Genomic DNA, 25308 nt, shown 5'->3' on the forward strand with positions numbered 1-25308 from the left:
CAGTTGCCCCTTCGCCCCCATCGACTCCACCCCGTCCTGTGTGTCCTGCTGCCATCTCGTCACCACTGCGCGGCGCCAGATCTTTCTCTCTGTTCCAACACGGCACGCGCGACCTCGTGTATTTTCTGCCAGCTCTCCTCCAGCCTGGGCCACCGCTAGCGGAAAAATCAGTGATTTTTTATTGATTTTTTACGTTCCGTGGACAATCCGTCTCTCTGTCGCCATACTACCTGTTTGTTGCAGCTAAAAGCAAAGGTATGTGTCCTCGGCGGGGGGGCGAGGGAATCTTCCTTTACCAACGTGGGACAATGACCCGAGCTGGGCCGCATCGCGATAAAAATGTCGGAAGAAAGTTTGTGCAATTTTTGCGAGTCGAGTGAGCCAGAGTCAGCCAAGGGGAACCAAGTCGCGGAAGAGTGATATCGATTTGCTGCCCGGTGCAAGTTTGGATTTTTCCTTTAACGCAATTTCGTTTTCGCTCTTCGAGGCCAGGAAAATTGCGTTTTCCTGCTCGGTTCAAGGTCGTCAAGACGTCCAAAAATATCCGCTTCCTCCCTTTCCTTTGTGAATAAATAGAAGAAAAAAAAAGTGCTCACAAAAGTTTGTGTCCTCTTTCCCTTTTCCCAAACAGATCAATACAGAGAAAATGGCTTCCCCGCTGGCGTGCGAGAAATACTGGGCGGACAAGGCCAACATCGACGGGGCCGAGAAGAAATACTACGAGTGCCTGGCCCAGGTGAGTTTTGGGGGCTTTGAACGCCGTTTTACTCTGAATTATCATGTCCACACTGCCCATTCAATCACTAATCCATAACATTTTGATACCTAAGCCGAAAACTTGTCCGGGAAAGTCCATGCGCGATTGCCATCACAATAGTTCGCCATTTGTTACCGTGATCGGTTTTACGTAGTTGCCCAGAAATCTGCTCTCTAGAACGATGTGCTCATTTTCCCTAATTCCTCCCTGGCATTTTTAAAACGTCCAGAGAGAAATCCTTTTTTTTCTACTGACTGATCCTGATCAAAATTGATAACTAACAAGTTATCGTACCCAATAAATCAACAAATTACGGACTTGCATTATTATAATTGCCGAATTAACATGGTTGTTTGTTCTGATTTAAAAAAAATCGTAAAATTTTGTTTTTGATTTGAATTTTGATCGTATTAATCATTCGTGCTTGCCATTTCATTAGAGCATCTCCACCACAGAGATCTAATTGCGTGGAAAACCTATCGGTTGGATCCCCAGTTTTAGCTTTGCTCCGTAGCTAAGGGTATCTCCACCGCAGGGACCTAATTGCGTTGCAAAGCTAATTTGGCACCCGCGTCAAGCCCACCGCGGTACTTGTGCGAGAGCTAATTTAGGTTCGAGTTCATTCGTGTTCATCCGAATCTAAACAAAACTCAGGTTAGCTCCGGGATCTACCGGGAACAAATCGTCTAACGGATGGTTTTTTCAAGCAAAACAATTACTTTTAACAATCTGGGTTGATGCAGTTTAGTTTTTAAGGTCAGATTGGGGCTGTGATTGATAAATTTTGGTCAACGCATTGTCGATCAACTGCCGGACATGCAAGAGACAAGTCATGTGTATTGAGCAAAAAGCAAAATTCAAGCAAAACATTTTAAATAAGCCAACGCGGTTTTGAAAACATGCAATCCTGATCTTAAATTCCTAAATTCTTGAATTCTTGAATTCTTAAATTCTTAAATTCCTTAATTCTTAAATTCCTGATTTTGAATTCAAAATTTTAAAAATATTAAGCTTTTGGAATTTCGACTTATAATTTCTGTTTTTTTTTAATTGTTGAGCTCTTTAATTTATAAATACTTTAATATTAAAATTTTTATTCAATTCTGCATATTTTTTATTTTCAATTTCCAAATTTAAGAATATTTATTATTGAGTTTTTCAGTCAGAAAATAGATATTTGTATGATAATTCCCTGGAGATGGAACCACACGTTGCCGTCGTTTCAGGGCTATTTGCCAAGATGGTTTCCGATGTTGATATATATCACACATTTATTTTATATTTATATACTTGTGTTGATAGAAATCACAGCTTTTATAATATGTAAAATTACAAGATATTGAAATTTATTATTCGAGTCTCAATATTCTTGTTCGTACCATCTGTTAGAAACAGGTTTAAAACTGTTTGATAATGGGGAGGAATAGTTAGTTTTTTTGTAACTTTTTCTAGGTTGTTTAATAATTCCAGACTTCAGTTATGTGTAATCCAGTTTAGTAATGCTATCAGAATTTCTGATTTCAATTGAAGTGGTATACTAACCATTCTGAATTGTCAAAAAATCCATAGAGTCTCGATCAATCAATAATGAAATGATATCGGACAAAATTCGTTAATCTGTTGAACAAACGGTTTTCGGATTATGGTTGTATCGATCATTGTAGCGAATCGAGGATCTACTGGAGTTTTGACGATCAAATAGAGCCTAACATTTCAAAAGGACACACAGGTGTGAATAGGATTGTGTCTCTTTCACTCAAATTACATAAGATATATGATAGGGATACACTCTTGTTTGCAGAGCTTGTGTGCCCTAATGAAATGGAAGGCACGAAATATTCGTCTTAACAACGAGTGTTCAACTTGTAAATATGAACGTTTCATTAATGTTTATTGTTTTTGGAAGCAGCAAGACAGGTTTTAAAAATAGGCAAAGAAATGTTTGGCTTTGTAATTAAAATTTCGGGGATTTGAGATTCAAGTTACTTTCAGACAGTTTAGTTGAGGTTGTTGTTTCAAGTTAGTTAGTTTTTCTGAAATGAATAATTGGACATAAATGATTAGTTAAATTAAAGTTAGTTGCAGTGTACGACAAGACTACTGACGGACGCGACAGGACGGGGTCGAGAAAAAATGCCCCTGACAAGTTAGTTTTCATCTTTCATTTTCCAGTTAATTTATTTGATTACCTTTAGATTTGAAATACATCATAGGTTCCCTTTGTATAAATCTCAATTGAGTTTTTGATTGAATCATAATTTCAGATTTCCTATATTCAGTTTTAAAGTTAGATTAACGTAACTGCTTAAGTCATCCAAATTCTTACTACTCACACCTACACTAATTTTCTTTCACCTTCCCCCTCCCGATCCCCTATATCTTCCGGTGGTGTTCATTTGGTATGCAATACTAGTTCGGCCACTACCCTTTTTTCCACAAGAAACCGGACTTGGACTGACTTGAGGCCGCGCCCCCCACCTTGCTCCGTAAAACGAAAACGAAAACGAAAATAGATATTTGTATGATAATTGTCAAGTTTTTTTCACTCTTACTTCATTTCGATCCCGTCCGTGTGGATCAATTGGACAGTGCACTGGATTCCCAATCCAGAGGTTACTGGTTGGTGGCCGACATGTGGGCCGACAGCTATAAAGGCAACTTTTTTTTTTACTCCATTTCGACCAAAAAACTATATCTGTCCTTTTAATTTCAAAATTCTGCATTTTGAGATTCGGTGGGGATTTTCAATATATTTATATCGAATACAAGATTATTAAAACGTTTGTGATTTTTAGTCGCATTCAAAAAGGAAAATTCAAATTCTTCGATTTTTTCATCAAAACATATTGCAAACAAGCGCCGCGAGAAGAAACGTCAAACGCCACTTTTCGTTTTTGTTACTTTTTAGTTGCGTACCGCTTAAGAAAAATCTTTTCGTGGCCCTGACCGTTTCTTGGTTGTTTTTTTTTTTATATGGGGTTGTTATTTTTAAATGAAATGAAAAAAATAAATAATAAAAAAAAACGCATTCGTAATTTTATCTTACTCCCCACTGACGTAAGCAAGATACACCCTTTGTTTACAAACTCAAATTGGCCCAATTACATATATATTTAAATTTTAATAACAAATTTAAAAATGTTCAAATCGGTTAAGTTACTTTTAAATTTTGAACATTCATGTTTAAATTTTCTGTGATGGTGTGCTTATATTAAACATAGGTGGCTGATTTTTTTCATTTAAAAATACAAAAAATGATAAACTCCACAATTTTTCAATTTAATAAAATCGTTTTGAACCAAATTACTCATTTCTTAAATATTCATGAAAATTTGATAATCAAAATAAATGCATCTTCAACCAAAACAAATACAAATAATTCTAAAAATCGCTGAAAAAAATAGCCACCAGCAGCTCGGGGACTTCTCGAGCACCTATCTTGGCTACTCGACGGATCCCCGATGAACTTTTTCTTCGCTGAATGAACTCGAAGGCTAATTAAGCTTTAGCTTTGCTACCCGCGGTGCGAAAGTTGGGGTGCAAACATGTCGGGAGCAAATCGGATGAACTCTTTTAAAAATTTGAAAATGATATTTTATTGATGTAAGCAAACAATTAGGACATATAATGCAATTGGAAGCATGTTCTATCATACTAGAACATAGTTTCATTGATTTTGATCAACAAAACGGCTAAAATTGGAAAATGAATAAATTAGATCCCCGCGGTGGGCTTGATTCAGTAGCCAAATTAGCTCCCAGCGGTGCGGAAACGTGTATTAGCTACGGAGCAAAGCTAAAACTGGGGATCCAACCGATAGGTTTGCCACGCAATTAGATCTCTGCGGTGGAGATGCCCTAATACATGCTAATTTGGCTACCGAATCAAGCCCACCGCTGGGATCTAATTTATTTATTTTCAAATTCTAGCCGTTTTGTTGATCGAAACTACATTCTAGCATGATGCAGGCCAAGGATTGATACCTAAGAGCATGCAATGGCACTGACCTTGTTGCGTGCTCTTCGGTTGACGCCCACGTAAGGAACATCCTGTAAGGAGCGTAACTAACTACATCCGTAGTTCTGTTAGATCATCCGAATTATCTTGATCAGAACAGTATAGCTCTGGTTCCTTGCGAGTGTCCTATTTTCTTACCTCCACGTTGGCTTGGTTTTCATGATGACCTAGCTGGTGGCCTGTGGAAACGGATCGTAAACCTTTGACCACCGCGGGTCAGAGTCGAGACGGCTAAAAGAAAGGGGCGCAACAATGTGGGAAAGGGAAGTAATTTGTGATTGTAGAAGGTATTGTTTTGATTCGCAGTATGTTGAGTCAACTGCTGTGGATGTACCTGAAACATCGCACAACGGGGTTTCTCTTTTCTTCATTCTCAGCTACCACCTATCTCCTATTTTTTATTTTGCTCTTCTGATTCCCAATTCTTCACTGATTCTTCTATTTAATATCCAACATTTGATTTTAATTTTACTTACTTTTGATTCTCTTATCTCTCAAAGCTTTTCCACTCTTTTCTATCAATTGATACTGCTGTAACAAACTTTGTTTTGTTTTTTTTTTTCCTTAAAAATCTACTTTTCCTTAATGTACTAGTAATATCAAGTCTATTTATCATTCGCCTAATCTTTTTTGATTTTATTGCGAATTTATTTATTCGAATAATTCTTTATCTGTCCTATAAATTATCATTACTATAATCTAAGCTTGTTTTGTATCTCTATTTATTAACTATTGTCTAATTTCACATCTAATACATCTAGCTTCTCATTTTTATTCTTCAAAATACGCTCATCATTCTCTTACTATTGATACTTGATTTTAATAAAATAAATTCTCTTTTACTGTCAATTGTTTTCAATTTTCACCCTTTTTTTCAAACAAGTGAGGTTTGAGCCCTTACTCAATTTATGGAATGGTTAAAGGATTAACACAAATATTACTATTGTATTTTTGGTAAACTTTTATAACATGCTTAGGACCAAAAATTGTAACAAAACACCGCGACAAAAGAAATAGCAACAGATAAACAGACTCAACAATAGGGAAGATTTCAGGAGAAAACAATACACAGTAAATAACAATAAGTTTTTGAATTCAAACTAAAAATAAAACAGTTTTTGCATTAATGAAAGTTGATAGGCACACTATAAATGGTTAGGCGCTTATACTTACATCAAACCCTACTTAATGTACCACCCCCGGCCGAGTTAAAATGCGTAACCGGAAAAGAAGGTGTGCATGCCTGACACGAACACTCAAAGCGTGTTCTAGCGTGCTGCTCGTACTGACTCAGAGCTGTGGTATTCTCCTATTTAATAATATTAAGCTACACACTCTTGTCGCTACAAGGGAGCCGAGCTCCATCTTTATTATTCGGCTTCATCTTCCAGACTGACTACCCATCCACGCTCGCTTTACACTCACACATACACAGCTCTACACGCTTATCTCTGACTAGCTAACTTTGGTTAATGTTCAGGATGCCACATCCTCCCCTTGATAATCGAATGTTATAATAAGTACACTAACAAAACTTTAAAGTTAATATAAAACTAAAATCCTTTCTGCCGCTTCTCATCTCATGTTTTGCAACGCCTGGTGAAGTGTCCGTCCCGTAGGGCTATCGGCTGCCGATATCAACGATGCCAATGATGCGGGTCCATTTCCCTTCTTTGCGTAATCATTGATCGTCCATCTATCCTGGTTTCCTCCGAGTCAACTAAAGTAGCGAAAAAAATGAAGAAAAGAGAAGAAAAAAAAAAAAACTAAAATCAGCAGTACAAGAAAAAAATACCATCCACTTTGACGACCCTCAGGATTTCTGTGGTCTATATTGCAAGTTTCAGCTCGAACCTAAGAGTCCAAAAGCACCCAAACCTCTTTCTACTCCAAGGAACCTAAAAACCCCTGGGTTTGAATTGCAAACCTTTGGATTGCGAGTCAAACCGCCACCAGCGATTCCACCGGATCAGGCTTAGTTTGGTGTGTTGTTTGTTTTTATAGCAGGGGGATGACTCCCATATCAGGAATGACTTAACGGCCTAACAACACCGGGACCGACGTTTTAGGTTGGAGCAGATGAAACCCATGATCATCTGCTTACAAAGCAGATAGCGTAACCATTCCACCACGCCTGCCCATATACCAAGCTCTAATACGTAGCTAAAATGTATGTTTAATTGGTTTAGAACTCGGTCCTATTTCCATCCACTAATTTAACAAATTATATTACACCTTGATTGTTCTTCGCCTATTGAGCTTTCTATCACTTTGTTTAGATGGAACCATTATTATTTTGATTTTAAAACTAAAACCACTGGAATCTTCCTATTGGGTTATAAATTTATGGAATTGATTAAGGAGCATTGTGTGATGAGAACGCTTTTTCTAAAAGAGTGATTCAAGGCTTTACCTTATACAACAATGTGTTTCACAAAGATCCGCATTCAACTTTGTAGTGGTAGTTACACTAGATTTATGATTTAACAATTTGGCTTTTTGTAATTGTTTCCGTAAACAGATTCCTCGATTCAGAGATAAACATATTTGGCCATGTTGACTGACGTACGTATGTAATGTTATTTATTTACAATTTGATTGATACGAATTTTACATTCGTGGATCGCTATTTCGAATTTCGTGCCTTATACTATATATATTTTTTAGCATGTTTAAATGTAGTAATAGATTATATTTGTTCTTTCTTTATTTAGTCATTAAACATACATTGACTACATAGATCCCTGCTTTACCTCTATATACAATGGAACATTGTTTGTATAATATCTTTGATGATTTTCCAGTTTTTTTATAGTGGATCTGTTCATTGAGAAATTTATAGTGTCGCTAAATTTTTATAAGGTTCCATCATTCTTTTCGTTGCGTTCTTTGCAGGCAATGGTGCCCTATCCTTCCTTCCCTGTGGAAAATTTTTGCGATACATTTTCGCGTTTTTTTTTTATTATTATTAACTCATTATACTGAAGCGTGATCCTCAAAACTTTTCAGCTTTCTTTGAACCGGCTGCGTATGTGAATTGATCAAAGATTATGATTCTTCTGTTGTAATTTTTTTTTTGATTATTTTTAATCATGTTATTATCTATTCTTTTGCATAATTTTGTACTCTACTGTGAAAACCTCCTCATTAAAATAACTCAACCTGACTCTTTCGGTAGCTGCAGCTAGTCTCGGGCAAACCCGACTCAATCTTCAGGAACTGTTTTGCTGCAGTTGGCCTTGGGCTAAACCCGACTCAACTTTTTAGGACGATTGGCCTTGGGCTAAACCCGACTCAATCTCTAGCAGCAGTTGGCCTTGGGCTAAACCCGACTCAACTCTTCAGGAACTCTTTTGCTGCAGTTGGCCTTGGGCTAAACCCGACTCAACTCTTCAGGAACTCTTTTGCTGCAGTTGGCCTTGGGCTAAACCCGACTCAACTTTTTAGGACGATTGGCCTTGGGCTAAACCCGACTCAATCTCTAGCAGCAGTTGGCCTTGGGCTAAACCCGACTCAACTTTTCAGGAACTCTTTTGTTGCAGTTGGCCTTGGGCTAAACCCGACTCAACTCTTCAGGAACTCTTTTGCTGCAGTTGGCCTTGGGCTAAACCCGACTCAACTCTTCAGGAACTCTTTTGCTGCAGTTGGCCTTGGGCTAAACCCGACTCAACTTTTTAGGACGATTGGCCTTGGGCTAAACCCGACTCAATCTCTAGCAGCAGTTGGCCTTGGGCTAAACCCGACTCAACTTTTCAGGAACTCTTTTGTTGCAGTTGGCCTTGGGCTAAACCCGACTCAACTCTTCAGGAACTCTTTTGCTGCAGTTGGCCTTGGGCTAAACCCGACTCAACTTTTTAGGACGATTGGCCTTGGGCTAAACCCGACTCAATCTCTAGCAGTAGTTGGCCTTGGGCTAAACCCGACTCAACTTTTCAGGAACTCTTTTGTTGCAGTTGGCCTTGGGCTAAACCCGACTCAACTCTTCAGGAACTCTTTTGCTGCAGTTGGCCTTGGGCTAAACCCGACTCAACTCTTCAGGAACTCTTTTATATGCTCTAAAATCATAAATTCAACATTCTATCCACTTTCTCTTACAAAAAATGTTTTTTTTCTTTTTCCAGTAACAACGGTATTACTGTAGGATCGTTATAATTCCTTAAATTATTGTTTAATAGATGGCTTCATTATTATAATTCTTAAGAATTCTCCCACTACGCAATTGCATTCAGTGAAGGTACAAACAGTTTAATACGAAAAAGCAAATGCGCATTGACTGGGAATATGAAAGTCCTGAAATGCAATAAAATAATCTTTGTAGAAGCCAAAGTTAAGCTAGTTGCAATTGACTGGCAAAATTTATTTAATAATGAAGGAAATGTCAACGAATTAGTACGAATATTCTATACAAAAATTAACACTATAACATCAGAAACCGTACTTCTAGAAAAAAAAGACGTAATAACACAGGCAATAAATACCCAGTGTGGTTCACTCCACAACTAAGAAATTAAAAAAAATAGAAAACAAAAAGCCTACAATACAAAAGCAATACAAATGACACAAATCTTCTGAATAATTATCTGAACATATCCTTTTTATTCTAATTCCTGTTGAAATCTCGGCATCGTGTATATAGTAATCACCACCCTTCCGCTCACCCAATTTTGGGTAATGTTATAATTGACTACTTCAATTAGAACCCCTTAATCGTGCATCATATAAACAAAACTATTTGAGTGCGCCGCTCGCGCTGGTGCAGCACACATTCACTCCGCGGAAGAAACAAAAAACTGACATTTCAAAACTAAACAACAAACACACATATTAAGCCCTGCTCCCCTTACTCTCGCCTCCTCCTCCTCGCGCAATTTTTTTTTTTAATCTGAGTGATGGCAGCGCAACGTTTAGGATTGCTGCGATCTTTGCATGCCGTGACGGATGCAAGAGATAAATTTAGTTTGGTCGAAAGACGCAATGCGGGGGAGATGAAAAAGGGAGAAACTTCGGCACAGCGTTCGTGTGCTTCGTTTAGACATGTTAAGGGAAGAACACACACCAACCCGTCGTCGACTTCTTGCCAAAACCAAATCGAGCCACACATAGTCAAACCTCTTGAACATCCCAACCCAGCTATCAGGCCGTGCACGCGATCATCACGCATAACACTCTCACACACTTATACTTTCACACATACACACATCTTTCTGCTCCGCTCGCTTCACACAAACAAAATAACCGGAACATGCTCACCAAAACTCCAGAATCTTAGCTGCCTTCTGCCATCGTCGCCACGATGCCGTCCTGCCTTCCCAATCCGATGGAAAGCCGTCCTGCTGCGCAAAATTTCGGATCACGCACTTTATTTTATTTATTTTATTTTTTTTCACTAAAGGAAATTGACTTTTCCATTTTTTTTGTCAGACTTTATTCACAAAATCACTATTAATCAACATGGCAGGATCGCCAATGTGGTATTCTCCTATTTAATAATATTAAGCTACACACTCTTGTCGCTACAAGGGAGCCGAGCTCCATCTTTATTATTCGGCTTCATCTTCCAGACTGACTACCCATCCACGCTCGCTTTACACTCACACATACACAGCTCTACACGCTTATCTCTGACTAGCTAACTTTGGTTAATGTTCAGGATGCCACAAGAGCAAGGGTGAGATGTAGGTGTAAGGGCAGTGCGTGTTCGTCGGGAACCTAGTGCATAAGATCGGTCAAGGCCCGTTCTTACACTGAAAATTGCGAATTGCGAATTGCGAAACTACATTCTAGCATGATAGAAAATGCTTCCAATTGCATTATATCTGGAGTTTTTTTTAAAAAGGTCCAATAAACCAAATTTTCAGTTTTTGCTTTTTTGGTGTTTTTTAATACCCCTGACTCAAGGCGGTTTCAAAAACACCCAAAAAGCAAAAAACTGAAAATTTGGTTTATTGGACCTTTTCAAAAAAAAACTCCAGATATGTCCTAATTGTTTACTTACATCAATAAAATATCATTTTAAAATTTTTAAAAGAGTTCATCCTATTTGCTCCCGACATGTTTGCACCCCAACTTTCGCACCGCGGGTAGCAAAGCTAAAGCTAAATTAGCCTTCAAGTTCATTCAGCGAAGAAAAAGTTCATCGGGGATCCGTCGAGTAGCCAAGATAGGTGCTCGAGAAGTCCCCGAGCTGCCGGTGGCTAATTTTTTTCAGCAATTTTTAGAATTATTTGTCTTTGTTTGGTTGAAGTTGCATTTATTTTGATTATCAAATTTGAATAAATATTGAAGAAATCAGTAATTAGGCTCAAAACGACTTTATTAAATTGAAAAATTGTGTTATTTATCATTATTTAGTATTTTTTTTTTTTAAATAAAATCATCCACCTATATTTGATATAAGCAAAACATCACAGAAAATTTACACATTTTTGAATTATATATTAAAATTCAAATATATATCATGAAATTTCCTTTTTATATGCGACTGAAACTAACAAACGTTTTAATAATATTGTATTTGATATAATAATATTGAAAATCCCCGCCGAATCTCATGCAGAATTTTGAAATTAAATGGACAGATATACTGCCCACCATTGAAAAAACGGCTAATATCCACTTTTGGCAAAAACGAGATATTAGCACCAGGTGGTAGAGGACGTTCCAACGCATCTTCTGGAACTTGAATTTTACTGAAATAGTGCCTAGACTTGGCTGCCGATGCGAAAAACCAAACGGCTAAAATGCCACTCTTATGGGAAATTACCTTGACGGAGATTTTGTGTCAAACACTAAAACGCGTTTTTCTCGGAATACTTGATTTGGCATAATAGCCGAATTTTCAATTATGGGCAGTATAGTTTTTTGGTCGAAATGAGTAAAAACAGACGCCCACTATTTCTAGTACCAACTAGCAACCTCTGGATTGTGAGTCCAGTGCGCTGTCCAATTGATCCACACGAATTGAAATGAAGTAAACCAGAGTGAAAATAAACTTGACAGTTATCATACAAATATCTGTTATCTGACTGAAAAACTCAATATAAAAAAATCCTAAATTTGGAAATTCTAAATAAAAAGTATGCTGAATTGAATAATAATTTTAATATTAAGGTATTTATTTTATTCAGAAATTACAAGTCGAAATTACAAAAGCTTAAAAATCTGAAATTTAGAAATTCGAAAATATAAATTTACGAAAAACCCGAAATTCTAACATTCAAAAACAATATTTTTATCAAAAATTAAAATTCAAAATCAGTAATTTGAAAATTTAAGAATTTGTGAATTTAAGAATCTGTGAATTTAAGAATCTGTGAATTTAAGAATTTAAAAATTTAAGATCAGGATTGCTTTGATTGCTTGTTTTCAAATCCGTATTGGCTTATTTAAAATGTTATGCTTGAATTTTGCTTTTTACTCAATACAAATGACTTGTCTCTTGCATTTCCGGCAGTAGATCGACAATGCGTTGACCAAAATTAAACAAACACTGCCTTAATCTGACCTAAAAAACTAAACTGCATCACCCCAGATTACCAAAAGTAATTTTTCATGCGTAACATGCGTAATATCTCCAAACTCGAATAATTGAAATCGAAAAATCAATCATCACTCCTAATGTAAACATTTACTGACGTGAGCAGGATAAACTCTTTGCTTACAAACTCACATTGGCCCAATTACATTGTTTTGCTTGAAAAACCATCCGTCAAACGATTTGCTCCCGGTAGATCCCGGAGCTAACCTGAGTTTTGTTTAGATTCGGATGAACACGGATGAACTCGTACCTAAATTAGCTCTAGCACAAGTACCGCGGTGGGCTTGACGCGGGTGCCAAATTAGCTTTAGGTCCCTGCGGTGGAGATGCCTTTAGGGCACATAACTTTTTTAACCAAGAGTGTGTCCCTTTCACACCTTTTGTAAACTGTCATTTGAGTGAAAGGGATACACTATTGTTTACAAAAGTTATGTGCCCTTTTGAAATGTTAGGCTCCAATTGTTCAGTTCAGCAGGGTGGCCACCCAAAAAGGAATAGCCGGGAACTGGACAATCCGTCCGCAAACAATCGTAAACAATCTGGTCATTTGTGATTTTCTGTCAAAAAGTCGCGAGTTTCGAGCATGCTTGATTGAAACATATTTTCTAATTCTTGAATAATTTTGTAATATTCTTATGTGCAACTCAATTTTCAAACTACATGCTTTTTCAGTCATTCTCGAATGACTAAACGGCCTACTTTTCTTCACCAAATGTAACGGAACCGAAAAGTTATACTTTTCGATACAAGTACTGAAAAGTTCTACTTTTCACCACTCAAATGATTGCTCTAAAATTGATTGGACCGCCTAAGAAAAATGCACCAAAAACCATAGAAAAACATACAAATTTATGAATTCAGTTTAGTAGGCTTATGCTGTTATGATGTTCCCTTCAATGTTGTATACTTGGTTGATGAACATTTTTAGCCTAAAACTATTTTTGATGCGAATTTTTTCGACTGCTTTTCCAGAGTGCGGGGTAGAATGGACCACCTTAGAAAACAAGCCATTTCGTCTAATAAAACGCTGAAGCGGGATAACAAGTGACCTAAAGGACCTTTCTAACATAGTTTCCATGAAGTTAGATCACTTTTATAAAAATAGTCACTTAACAAAACAATCATTTTGAAAAACCCGATTTAATCCCACCAGGGGTGAGATAGAGCCTTTCTTACTTAAGAATATAACTTCTTTCAATTCACAACATCGACTTGATACAAAAAATCTTATGATGAAAGCAAGGTATTATTAATGGTATGTTTTCTAAAAGAAATTTAAAACGCAATTTTCACCAATATAGCTTCGAATGCGCAAGAGACGACACACACCGCGGTTTTGGTGTTCTAGTTTTGGTACAAGCCCAAAAACCGAACAAAGCAGGCGCAAAGCAAAACCGAGTTAATCGCACAGTGGGAAGCTTGCCATTCAGCATCTACAAAAGTGAGAAAGTCAGAGATAGATATTTTTACAACCGCACCACTATACACTCAATCGCAATACCTTAGGTAGATAGCCATTGGCGTCGCGAGCATTGAAAACTTTGAAAACGATATAAAGCTTAGAAGCTTCGAAAGCTCCTATTGGAATCCAATGAACTCTGTTAAATAAACTTACGAAATCACGACAAAATGAAGCCTACTTAAAGGCGATTTTAGAAGCACACGGGAAACAAATTGTTTGTAGCGGGATAAGTGTCCTAAGTCACAAAAGTTTTTGCATAAACATTGGACAGTTATGCAAAAAACGGACAGAGCAAAAGAAACCGAAAAGCTACGATATCTTACATGTTGAAGGAAACATCGGTAGACAAGCTACTACAAACAAGAATAAGTCGAACCAAAACATATGTGCGCCAGCATTCTAGCGCCAGTATTCGAAGCTCAACTTGACAAATTGTCGACATGGCGACGAAGCGTCGAAAATCAATGCAGTGTAATTTTTTGAAGATTTTTCCGATTAATATTCATGCTGCATCGTCTTATTTACGAAGATGAAAATGACGTCGAGCCATACCTTTCTTTAGTAAGAAAGGCAAAAAGTAAATCGTTCTAAAAGTTGTTCGGAATTGCCGATCGATGTCAAATTTGTTTCAGATGCTCACTCATGGTCTGTACTATGAATGTAGGAAGAAATTTCAGATAATATTAGAAACGAAAAATGTTGGCGAAGGTCACCATGCGGGCTTTTACCTTTTTTAGGGATTTTTTTTCTTATGGTAGGTTAATCAAACGGCTCTAACTCCAGAACCATATTATGAATCTGGATGAAAATTTGGGAGGTTGTAGAGCTCAAAAATGCAGTTTTTGAGATAAATAAAAGATATGATATTGAAAAATTTTGACCATATTTTCATTTGAAAACTGTGTATTTTGTGGAAAAGTCTGTCCACATCCGAAAACAGATGGATATTTCAAAATTTGAGCGGCAACTCGCCCAGGTTCAGCACACTAACTTTCATCTGCATTCAGAAGAATCAAAATCGGATTCAGGGGAGCTGAGAACGGCGCGACACAAAATTTGGCAAAATTTTACCACATACGAACATCACTCGATCTCCACGGAATTTATTTTCTCAAAATTCGAGGGTTGGAGATAGACGAGTTCTGTCAAGATGAATCGATAGAGCGTCGAAAATCAATGCAGTGTGATTTTTTGGCGATTTTTCCGATTAATATTCATGTTGTATCGTCTTATTTACGAAGATGAAAATGACGTCCAGCCATAGAGTAAAACCTATACCTTTCTTTAGTAAGAAAGGCAAAAAGTGTAAATATGTTGTAATAAGACACTATTTTCACAAATAAGCATAAAAACAACTCTAAAATCAACTAATGTTGCATTAAACGTGATTTGTGAAGCTACCAAAAGTGAAATAATCCATTTAATCCAAATTTCGTAACTCTTGTTTTTTTATAAGGCAGGAAAAGCGTGGTCCATTTTTCCCCCAAGTGGATTTTAATTTAACACTACCACCACCAAGCCCCCAAATGATTTGAAGGTTCTGTTGTTGTTTGTTTACCTTGGTAGTAACATCTAGTAATGTTATAAGCATTGAACAAACTTATAAATATTGCCCTAGGGAACACTTTTCCAGCGAGCAGACATCTGGGTAACTTCCGGGTACAGAAATCCGTCACTCCCGCCACACACACATCCCTGTTAAACGTGTCCGTCTCTATTGTCCCCTTGTGTTCTAACGCCGCAAGCAGCTTTCACTCAACGGGAACTCCAAACCCGTCGCCGCGGTCTGTCCGAAGGCTGCAACGCCGCAAAAGGCGCCCACTCAGGCCAAGCAGGAAAAGTCCCCTCCGGTTGCAGTCGCTCCCCAGCCGGAACCTGCCGCTGCCACCGCTGACCAAGCCAAGGTAAAGAAGGACAAAAAGCGAAACAAGAAAAACAAAAAGGACGCTTCCCATTCGCCTGACTCGAGCGTTGCCGCTGCTGCTGCTGCTACCCCGGTGGCGACACCTCCGGAGGAACCGGCCCCCGCCACCGCAATCACCACTGCGGCCGGGGAACAAAACAAGAAGAAGGCCAAAAAGAACAAGAAAAACAACGCGAAGGCTGGCTCGCCGGAAGTGGTGGCCGCCGCCGCCGCCTGTTCCATCCCATCCCAAGCGACTAACACCAAGCAGTTACTAACCGACAGCAACAAGGTCCAGCAGGAGAATGCCAAGAACCTGAAGGAGAAGGAAAATCTGGCGCACAAGATGTGCGACAACATTACCGAGGAGTTGAGCAAGGTTAATGCCGTTGGCCCGAGTGTCCGCGCTGTTCGAAATTCTTCCGTTTTGTTGTAAATTTTTCTTTTATTTGTTGTAGGTGTGAACACTTCCGACGTTGCCGGAAAGACTCGAAAAAAAAAAATGTCCGGAAGTGTCCACACTTGGATTGGATTTTAAATTGCTCTTCTTCTGTTGTTGGCTATCGCTCCTCGCGTAGGTTCCGGCTCCGGCGGAGTCGGTTGCCTGGCAAATTGTTGATACTTTTTGTTGCAGAACACTCTTTCTTTTGTTTTCGTGTGCGTGTGTGCAGAGTGTGGTTGCTTTGATGATTTTTTTTTTTTTTTTTTGGTAAAAGTAGATAAAATTGGTTATTGTTGTTTTTGTTTCTATGCCCATGTTGTACAGACACATTCCCTCTCAAGCTGGTCCGGATCTGGCCGAAAACTGACGGCGCGTTCAGATCCTCGCGAAACAGATCGTAGCTTATTACTCGTTTCTTTAGTTTACCCTGTCACATATCACGTGTTCCTTTTGTACTAGACTTTTTTGGCACCCCGTATGTTTTCTAGCAAACATAAGCAAAATTTAACGCCACCCACCACTAAATTAGCTTTCCTTTCGTGTCTTTTTGTTTTCTTCAACCAATCTAGATGGGTTCATTCCCGGCACAGTGCACCCTAGCGTCGGAGATCTCAAAGGCCAGACAGCACATTAAGAATTCCCTTGAGCGAGTATGTGTCGTGAAGCCGCGCTTCCCCCAGTTCTGTTCCGTGTGGACCCTTTCCCAACTCAAATCTCTCTTAACTCGACCTTGCTGCCCCTTCTTCCAGATGGACGGAATTGCTGCCCTGGCCGCGAGTCCCGGTGCCGAGCTGTTGGACCGCCTGTCCACGATCGAGAAGGAGAACGAAAAGATGCGCACCGTCATCGATGGGCTGAACAACCTGGTGATTGACCTGCACGCCCGCATCAAGACCCTGGAAGCGGGTGGCGCCAAACCAGCCCCAGCTGCCGCCGCCGCCAAGTCTGCCCCTGCCCCAGCCAAGAAGGCCGCCGCACCTGCCCCTGCCGCTGATGATGACGATGACGACGTGGATCTGTTCGGCTCGGAGGACGAGGACGAGGACAAGGCCGCTGCCGAGTTGCGCGAGAAGCGTCTGGCCGAGTACGCCGCCAAAAAGTCCAAGAAACCTGCCCTGATTGCCAAGTCGAACGTCATCCTGGACATTAAGCCGTGGGACGACGAAACCGACATGAAGCAGATGGAGCTGGAGGTGCGAAAGATTACCATGGACGGTCTGCTGCTGGGCGCGTCTAAGCTGGTCCCGCTCGCGTACGGTATCCACAAACTGCAGATGTCCTGCGTCATCGAGGACGACAAGGTCTCCGTTGACGAGCTGCAGGAAAAGATCGAACTGATCGAGGACTACGTCCAGAGCGTGGACATTGCCGCGTTCAACAAGATCTAAGTCAGCCAGCGCGAAAGCAAACACAAAACAACAAAATGCTCGTATCAACAGTTTCCTTTCAAATTGAAAGTTTTTTAATAACCTAACACTACAACATCCACACAAAACAAACTTAACAAACAACTACAACATTGTAATCTTGAAAGACTAAGCAAAAACAAAAATCGTACATGTTCAAAATGAGACAAACAAAAAATATGGAATTTATGAACTCAGCCATCCGACGCTTTTCAATGTGAGAAAAAACCCTTTGCTTCTTTGTCATTTTGTCAAAAATCAAATTATTCGCTCTACAGCATTGCCTTGGCGTTCTCGATTACGAGATTCCTACTCGAAACTAGGTATCTGAAGGAGTGATTGTTGAGGCAATTGCAAACCTCTTTTTGCACCTAAGTTTCCATCCACCCCGGGATTCGAACTGACGACCTTTGGATTGTGAGTCCAACTGCCTACCAGCGACTCCACCGAGGCAGGACCCAGGGAGACGACTCCTACACCTGGATTGAGCTAACGACCGAACCCTTTAGGTTAGACCGGGGCCAACATTTGCTTCCCCATCCGACGGAAGGCGTGGTCAGACAAATCTCGTCTCGAAAAATGCCACCGGGACCGTCTGGCCGTCATTTTGTGTACCTCTTTCAATTACCCCTCCGCACGGACACGGATAGGGGTTCTCAATCCCTATAGAAATTACATAGAAAAAAAGTTGCTTAATCCACCCTTAGATGGTTGGTGCCTTCCTCACATTTAGAGGGTTATATTATCCAAAATAGATACAAAAGGGCGGACCTTTCAGTGTTCTATCAGCTTGATTTATTATGCATACCATCAGATTGGGTAGTCAGATCTTTATAATTGAGGGCATTTATGTGCTTATAACTGATAAATTGGTAGATAACTCTATTATGTAATAAGACGTTACTCTTGTTTTAGTATAATTTGCTTGCATAATAACTGCAATAATGAAACCTATTGTATTTCCGGTAGATAGTGTATATAAAGCGGCGTAACCATTGTAAAACCCTCTTTCCCTGCTGACTGCTGAATAAAGAAGATCTCCTATAAAAAGTATATATTTATTAATAACTTTTGATTGGGTTGTCAGATCTGCAATCTATTGAACTCGTTGGAAAAGTCTTTTGATTACCTATCTAACGACAAGTCACATGATAGATCCGGACAACGTTTTCATCGAAATATATGAGATCCGGCCCAGAAAAGTTCATAAATAACACTTAGGTGCTTATAACTTTTGATAGGGTCGTCACATCTTCAATCTTTTGAACTCGTTGGAAAGGTCTTTCGAATACCTTTTTAAAAATGTATAACATGATGGGGGTTTTTTTTACAAAAACCACCCTTTTTTCAATCTTCCGGACTTTTGTTAAAATCGTTTTTTTAGCATAACTTTTGAAGTACTTTAATAAACTTTATATTTTTCAATAGCGGCTTATGGGACACCAAGACGGATCGAATGAGACCAAAACGGTCTAAATCGGTTCAGCCAGTGCCGAGATAATCCAGTGCAAATTTTGTTGATCAACATCCCACCACACACACAGACATTTACCCAGAATTTGATTCTGAGTCGATATGTATACGTGAAGGTGGGTCTAGGTGGTCAAATTAATTTTTTTTTTCGAGTGATTTTATAGCCCTTCCTCAGCATTGCCTTGGCGATCTCGATTGCAAGATTCCTATTCGAAACTAAGTGTCCGAAGGCTTGATTGTTGAGGTAATTCTACCTTAGCTTCCATCCACCCCGGGATTAAGTGCTAATAACTTTTGATAAGGTTGTCAGATCTTTAATGTTTTGGGCTTTCTTTCTGTTGTGATATAAACGAGGTGAATTAATCACAACAAAACTATTAAAACTTTATTAAAACTGCTTCCAAAAAAATGTTAAGAAAAACGTGGCCTGTTCGGGCAGTGGCCTCAAAGGAAGTGATCGACGATGACTTGCTCCTCTCTCTCGATCCACGTCAGCATCGACGAGCATGACAGCTGTCACGCAGTGAGCCATCGCAGACGATTCGTGGCATCGTCAGGGTGGTCCTCCAACACCTCCCCCTTTTAATAGCAATGGTACGGATCGTACCTCACAGGCGGTCTTCGTATACGAGAAGACGTGCGAGATGGTCCTTGGTGTTGCTGAGGAGTAGCTCTTCGTTGAGGGCGAGGGCGACGTGGAACCACCCCTGGTTCCTGATCCGGGAGAAGCTCGTTCCCCGAACTCGATGGTTGTGGCTCTGGATCCGGTTGTTGAACTGCTGGCTCAGCTGGCGCCGATTGAAGAAGTCCCCAGGAATCCAGAAGAATGTTGAGTGGGATTTGTGCTGGCTGCTGCTCTTCAGTTGACTCGACCGCTTCGGACTCGTGGCGCTTCCGCAGTTGGTTGCAGTGAGACCGGATCAGATCTTGTTTGCTCGGCAGCCACACGTTGTAAACAACAGCGCCGACCCGTTCCAGCACCTGGCCAGGCTCCCAAGTCCAAGTGTTGTTGCGATGAACTTTGGCCCAAACCAGATCTTTGACGTTGTAGTTCCGAGCCTTAGCGCCGTGCTTGCGGTTGAACTGCTTCTCCTGCTCGGAATCTGCGGGTTTGTTGAACGGCGTCGGTGGCTTCAGTAGGTCCAGCGATGTGCGAAGCCGTCTTCCCAGCAGAAGTTCTGCTGGCGTTTTGCTCTGCGGCGCGCTTCGACACGGAGTGGATCGGTAGCACAACAGAAAAGTGTCGATGGCTTGACGGAGGGCCTCTCCCCCCGCGGTTATTTTCTTCAGTGTGCGCTTGAACGTGTCCACGAAGCGCTCGGCGAGCCCGTTGGACTGCGGGTGGTACGGCGGTGTCTTCAGGTGGAGAATGCCATTGCTGTTGCAGTAGCCTTCGAAGTCCTCGCTGGTAAACTGCGTGCCGTTGTCGGTTACCAGCGTCTCCGGCATGCCGTGCCGCGAGAAAATTTCCCTGAAGATGGCGATCGTGGCTGTGGTGGTAATCCGCTTGGTAGGCACCACCTCCGGCCATCTGCTGAACGCGTCGACCACGACCAGAAAGTAGAGTCCGTCCACAGGGCCAGCGAAATCAGCATGCACCCGCTGCCACGGTTGCGTTGGTATCGGCCAGCTCTCCAGGCTGGTCTTGGGGTTGGTTTTTGCTGCCTTGGCGCACTCGTTGCACGAACGAACAAGCTGGGTGATGTGTTCGTCGATACCAGGCCAGTAGACGTAGTTACGTGCCACCGACCGCATTCGTTCCACTCCTGGATGCCCCTTGTGCAGCTGATGGAGGACACGGTCCCGGAACTTGGCTGGAATGACCGTTCGCTCTCCGTACATGAGACAGTTGGAAACCAACGATAGACTGTCTCTGCGCTGGTGGAACTGCTGCACGTGTTGATCGGTGAGGTCGGTCCTGTTTGTTGGCCAACCCGTCTGCACGAACTGGATCACCTGCTTGAGCACCGGATCTGCTTTCGTTCCGCCTTGGACCATCTTGAACGTGATCGGCAGATGCGCCAGGGACTGCTTCACGATGTCCTGCATGCAGTCTTCGAGTTCGACCGCGGCGATGACATACTCTTCGTTCGGCCGAATGTGTGTGTTTATCAGCCGCGAAAGCACATCTGCGTATCCGAAGCTCTCCGTCCGGATGTACTGGATCGCAAAGTCGTAGAGCAACAGAGTTAGTGCCCAACGCTGCAACCTGTTCGCCGTGTACACCGGGATGCCCTTCTTGCTTCCGAAGATCGCCAACAACGGTTTGTGGTCCGTCTCCAGCGTGAAACTCCGGCCAAAAATCATCCGGTGGAACCGGGTGACAGCGAAGATGAGTCCGAGTCCCTCTTTCTCAATCTGACTGTAGTTTGCTTCAGCGGGAGTGAGACTGCGCGACGCGTACGAGATCGCCTTGACGGTGCCGTCCGGCAGCTTGTGGGCGATGCGCGCGCCCATTCCGTGTTGTGAGGCGTCCGCCGAGACTACAATGTCCAGTTTTGGGTTGTAGTGTGAGCGCTAGCGGGGACTGCAGAATATCACGAAACCGGTTGAACGCGTGCTGGCACGCCTCGGACCACTCCCACTTGACGCCCGCCTTGAGCAGCTGGTCCATCGGATACCGGAGTTTGCGCATTTCCGGAATGTACTTGCCATAATAGTTTACGGCGCCGAGGTACGAGCGCAACGATGAGACGTCGTGAGGCGGCGGCATGGTTGCGACGGCCGAAGTCTTGTCCGGGTCCGGCCTGATACCATCGCCATCGAGGATCTGTCCCAGGTACTTGACCTGAGGCATCCGGAAACTGCACTTTTCGATCCGGACGGTGAGGCCGTACTCTTCGAGACGGCGGAGGACCTGCTGAAGGTTGCGATCGTGCTCTTCCGGTGTGTGGCCACCGACAAGGATGTCGTCCAAGTACCCACAGGTTCCGTTGAGATCGCCAACCATTGTGTCCATCAACTGTTGGTAGGACCCCGGTGCAGAGGTGATGCCCGGAGTGAGGCGGGTGTAGCGGTACAACCCTTTGTGCGTGTTGATGGTCAGCAGGTGTTGGTCCTTCGGATCGACTTCAACCTGCAGATAGGCATCCGACAGGTCGATGTGGCTGTACAGTTTGCAACCCGCCATCTTCGCAAAGATGTCCTCCGGCAGAGGGAGCGGGTACTGGTTTGGTTCCAAGCAGCTGTTCAGCCCGGTGGAAAAGTCAGCACAGATCCGCACGGACCCGTTCGGCTTCCGTACGACGACGATCGGAGCCGCCCAGTTGGAGTGATCCACCGGCACGAGAACTCCGAGATCCTGCAGTCGTTGAAGTTCGGTCTCCACGGCGCTCTGCATCGCATACGCCACGGGACGCTTGGGACAGAACACAGGCTTCGAGTTCTCCTTGAGTGCGAGCTGAACTTTCGTCTTGGTGCACAGTCCCATCTCGCTGGTGAAGACTTTGGGGAACTGTGCTTGCAGTGCTTGAACGGCATCGGGGGCTGACTCGGCGATTTTGCGGCAAAATGAACTGAATGGAACGTCCCACAGCCCAAATGCACTAATCCAGTCAGCGCCAAGAATGTTCAAGTCGATTTTGGGAGACACGACGCGGCACAGGCTGCGCTTCGTGATGCCGCTGATCTCCACGTCGCACCAGAATTCCAGTGCGAGGTCAAGGGGTGCCCCAGAGGCCGTTTTTGCGCTGCACGATGGTTTGACACCGGAAGGACTCCCAATCTGCTTCCAGCACCGGTCGGAAATGACGGTTATATCCGACGCTGAGTCGATCTGCAGCTGCACCGGGACCTGGTTGATCTCGATCTCGGCAAACTTCCTCCTCTGGCTGACGTTCTTGACTGATACCACCTTCACGCCCTTGGACGGGGGTTTCTTCTTCCCCTTCCTCGCAAAACAGGCGCAATACCCTTCTTTGTGCCCCTTCTTCTTGCAGTCGCGGCAAACGTGGTCCCGGAACTTGCAGTCAGCTGAATAATGCATGCCCCCGCACGACCATCACGGAGCACTGGGTTGGCCACTGCTGGGGCCAGCTTCGGATGAATGCTGCTGCTTCTGCTTGTCCGGCTTATCCTGCTTCGCCTTGAATCTGCTTTGCCGCACCTCCTGGACGAGCGCAGGTGCTCCTGCTTCTCCACGAGGCTGGTGTCCTTCTTGAGGTTGACCAGGTTCTTGCAGTCCTCGACCACCTGCTCCAGCGTGACCTCCGCTCGCTCGTTCAGTTTGGTGATCAGTCGCATGCGGATGTCGGATTCACGGGGAGACTTCAGTCCGCACACGAAGATTAGCGTTTTGAACTGTTCTTCGGAGAGTTCGCTGATCTTGAAGTCGACGCATGCCCGGTTCACCCGACAAGAGTAGGACACAAAATCTTTGGCGTCGTCTTTGGTTATTTGCAGGCAGTGGAATCTGCGGTTGAAGACGGACACTGGCGTCCCGAAGATGGTCTTGAGCTTCGTCACGACCACAGAGAACTCCATGAAGTCCTTGGGCGTTTTAGGGAGGATGAAGCTCGTGAATCGTTCGTGGGCCGCTGGGTTTAACTTCCGCATGAGTAGCCGGATCTTCGCTGCGTCGTCCAATTTGCCCGCGTCTTTGTCGAACAGATCCGCATACCTCGCGTACCAGGAGTCAAAGGTGCACCCATGTTCCGGATCGTACGCAAACTCGGCGATGTTGCTGGAGAGTGAGTCTAGCACGACTTCATCCCTCGACATCCCCTTCACCTGCGCCGCGAGCTCGGTCATCAGCTGCTGCTGCTGGGCCAAGATCTGGAGCAACGCCGCGTTGGTTGTCGGCGGATGCGGCCCTTGTTGCGGTTGCTGATGCGGCGAGAGCGGCGGTGGAACCGGTGAAGTAGACATGGCGTTCTAACCTCAACTTCGGTCGCGACGGATTTCCGACGAAAACTTTGCGAAATCGACTTCTACGCGAGACCGGCTGCTACGATACTCGTCGCCACTTTGTTGTGATATAAACGAGGTGAATTAATCACAACAAAACTATTAAAACTTTATTAAAACTGCTTCCAAAAAAATGTTAAGAAAAACGTGGCCTGTTCGGGCAGTGGCCTCAAAGGAAGTGATCGACGATGACTTGCTCCTCTCTCTCGATCCACGTCAGCATCGACGAGCATGACAGCTGTCACGCAGTGAGCCATCGCAGACGATTCGTGGCATCGTCAGGGTGGTCCTCCAACACTTTCAATACCTTTCTGAAAATGTATAACATGATAGGTTTTCTTGCAAAAACCACCCTTTTTACAATCTTCCGGACATACGCCAAAATCGTTTTTTTAGCATAACTTTTGAAGTACTTTGCTAAACTTGCTGATTTTAAATAGAGACCTATGGAACCCCAAGACGGATCGAATGAGACTAATACGGTCAAAATCCGTTCATCCAGTCCGGAGATAATCGAGTGACAATTTTTTGTCCACCCACCTACACACATCCACACAGACATTTGCTCAGAACAGTGTTGTTAAACGTTAATTAACGTTAACGCATCCGTTAATCGTTAAAATTAACGTGAACGCGAACGGAGCCTACGTTGATCTTAACTTTAACGTGAACGAAGCACGTTAATTGACGCGTTGATGAACGCGTTAATCCCCGACTTTGAGGGCCTGTATCTTCCAAACGGTAACATCTAGCGGGTTATTTCCAGTTGCATTTTACGGGCATTAACTGTGACTATGAGTTCCCGGTGAGGTAATTTGTCCAAAGTGGCCACCGGTTCCGGCAACCCGGAACATTAACGCGTTAATCAACGCGTTTATTAACGACGTTAATTAACGTGCTCCGTTCACGTTAAAGTTAAGATCAACGTAGGCTCCATTATCGTTCACGTTTAGGTTAACGTTAAACGATTCCGTTAAGTTAAACGTCGTTAATTTAAACGTTTAACAGCTCTGGCTCAGAACATGATTCTGAGTCGATATGTATACGTGAAGGTGGGTCTAGGTTGTCAAATTAAGAAGTTCATTTTCGAGTGATTTTATAGCCTTTCCTCAGTAATGTGAGGAAGGCAAAACAAAATCTTTAAATATGTGGACCTAGCGTTGCGTTTTTTATTGAGTTGGCTTCCACAGTAGCATGAAGAACACATTTAGAAGCAAACGAATCTACAAAGTTGTCAAGAAACCATTAATGAGCTTGTCATTGAATACCGTAATCTGGGGCGAATCGGGACTACAGTCTGAATAGGGACAGCAGTTTTTAGAGCACTTAAAGCTTTTAAATATGGAAATGGATGTACACATTTTGTTGGTCTGAGTCTGTTCTAACCGAAACCAACCAGAAAAATC

The 25308-nt window shown here is 42.4% G+C and overlaps 2 protein-coding genes across 4 annotated transcripts; one reads left to right on the forward strand and one right to left on the reverse strand.

Annotated features, from left to right (window-relative positions):
- Window positions 1–6: 6 nt before the first annotated feature.
- Window positions 7–17725, forward strand: LOC6035551 (probable elongation factor 1-delta). 3 transcript variants are annotated; one of them, XM_038250234.1, is made up of 5 exons: window positions 7–255; window positions 632–736; window positions 15522–16055; window positions 16688–16768; window positions 16868–17725. In XM_038250234.1, the coding sequence occupies exons 2-5, from the start codon at window positions 647–649 to the stop codon at window positions 17504–17506; spliced, it is 1344 nt and encodes a 447-aa protein (XP_038106162.1). In that variant the 5' UTR covers window positions 7–255; window positions 632–646; the 3' UTR covers window positions 17507–17725. The 3 variants fall into 3 exon arrangements, with proteins under 3 accessions (XP_038106162.1, XP_038106168.1, XP_038106172.1); XM_038250240.1 differs by having other exon boundaries at window positions 13–255; window positions 15522–15677; XM_038250244.1 differs by lacking the exon at window positions 15522–16055 and having other exon boundaries at window positions 17–255.
- Window positions 17726–19605: 1880 nt separating this feature from the next.
- Window positions 19606–23863, reverse strand: LOC119766444 (uncharacterized protein K02A2.6-like). Its single transcript, XM_038250999.1, has 4 exons — window positions 23098–23863; window positions 21539–22969; window positions 19844–21480; window positions 19606–19785 (listed from the first exon to the last, which is right to left on the reverse strand). The coding sequence occupies exons 1-4, from the start codon at window positions 23861–23863 to the stop codon at window positions 19606–19608; spliced, it is 4014 nt and encodes a 1337-aa protein (XP_038106927.1).
- Window positions 23864–25308: the final 1445 nt, after the last annotated feature.

This window comes from Culex quinquefasciatus, chromosome 1, assembly GCF_015732765.1.
Source record: "Culex quinquefasciatus strain JHB chromosome 1, VPISU_Cqui_1.0_pri_paternal, whole genome shotgun sequence".
NCBI classification, from domain to species: domain Eukaryota; kingdom Metazoa; phylum Arthropoda; class Insecta; order Diptera; family Culicidae; genus Culex; species Culex quinquefasciatus.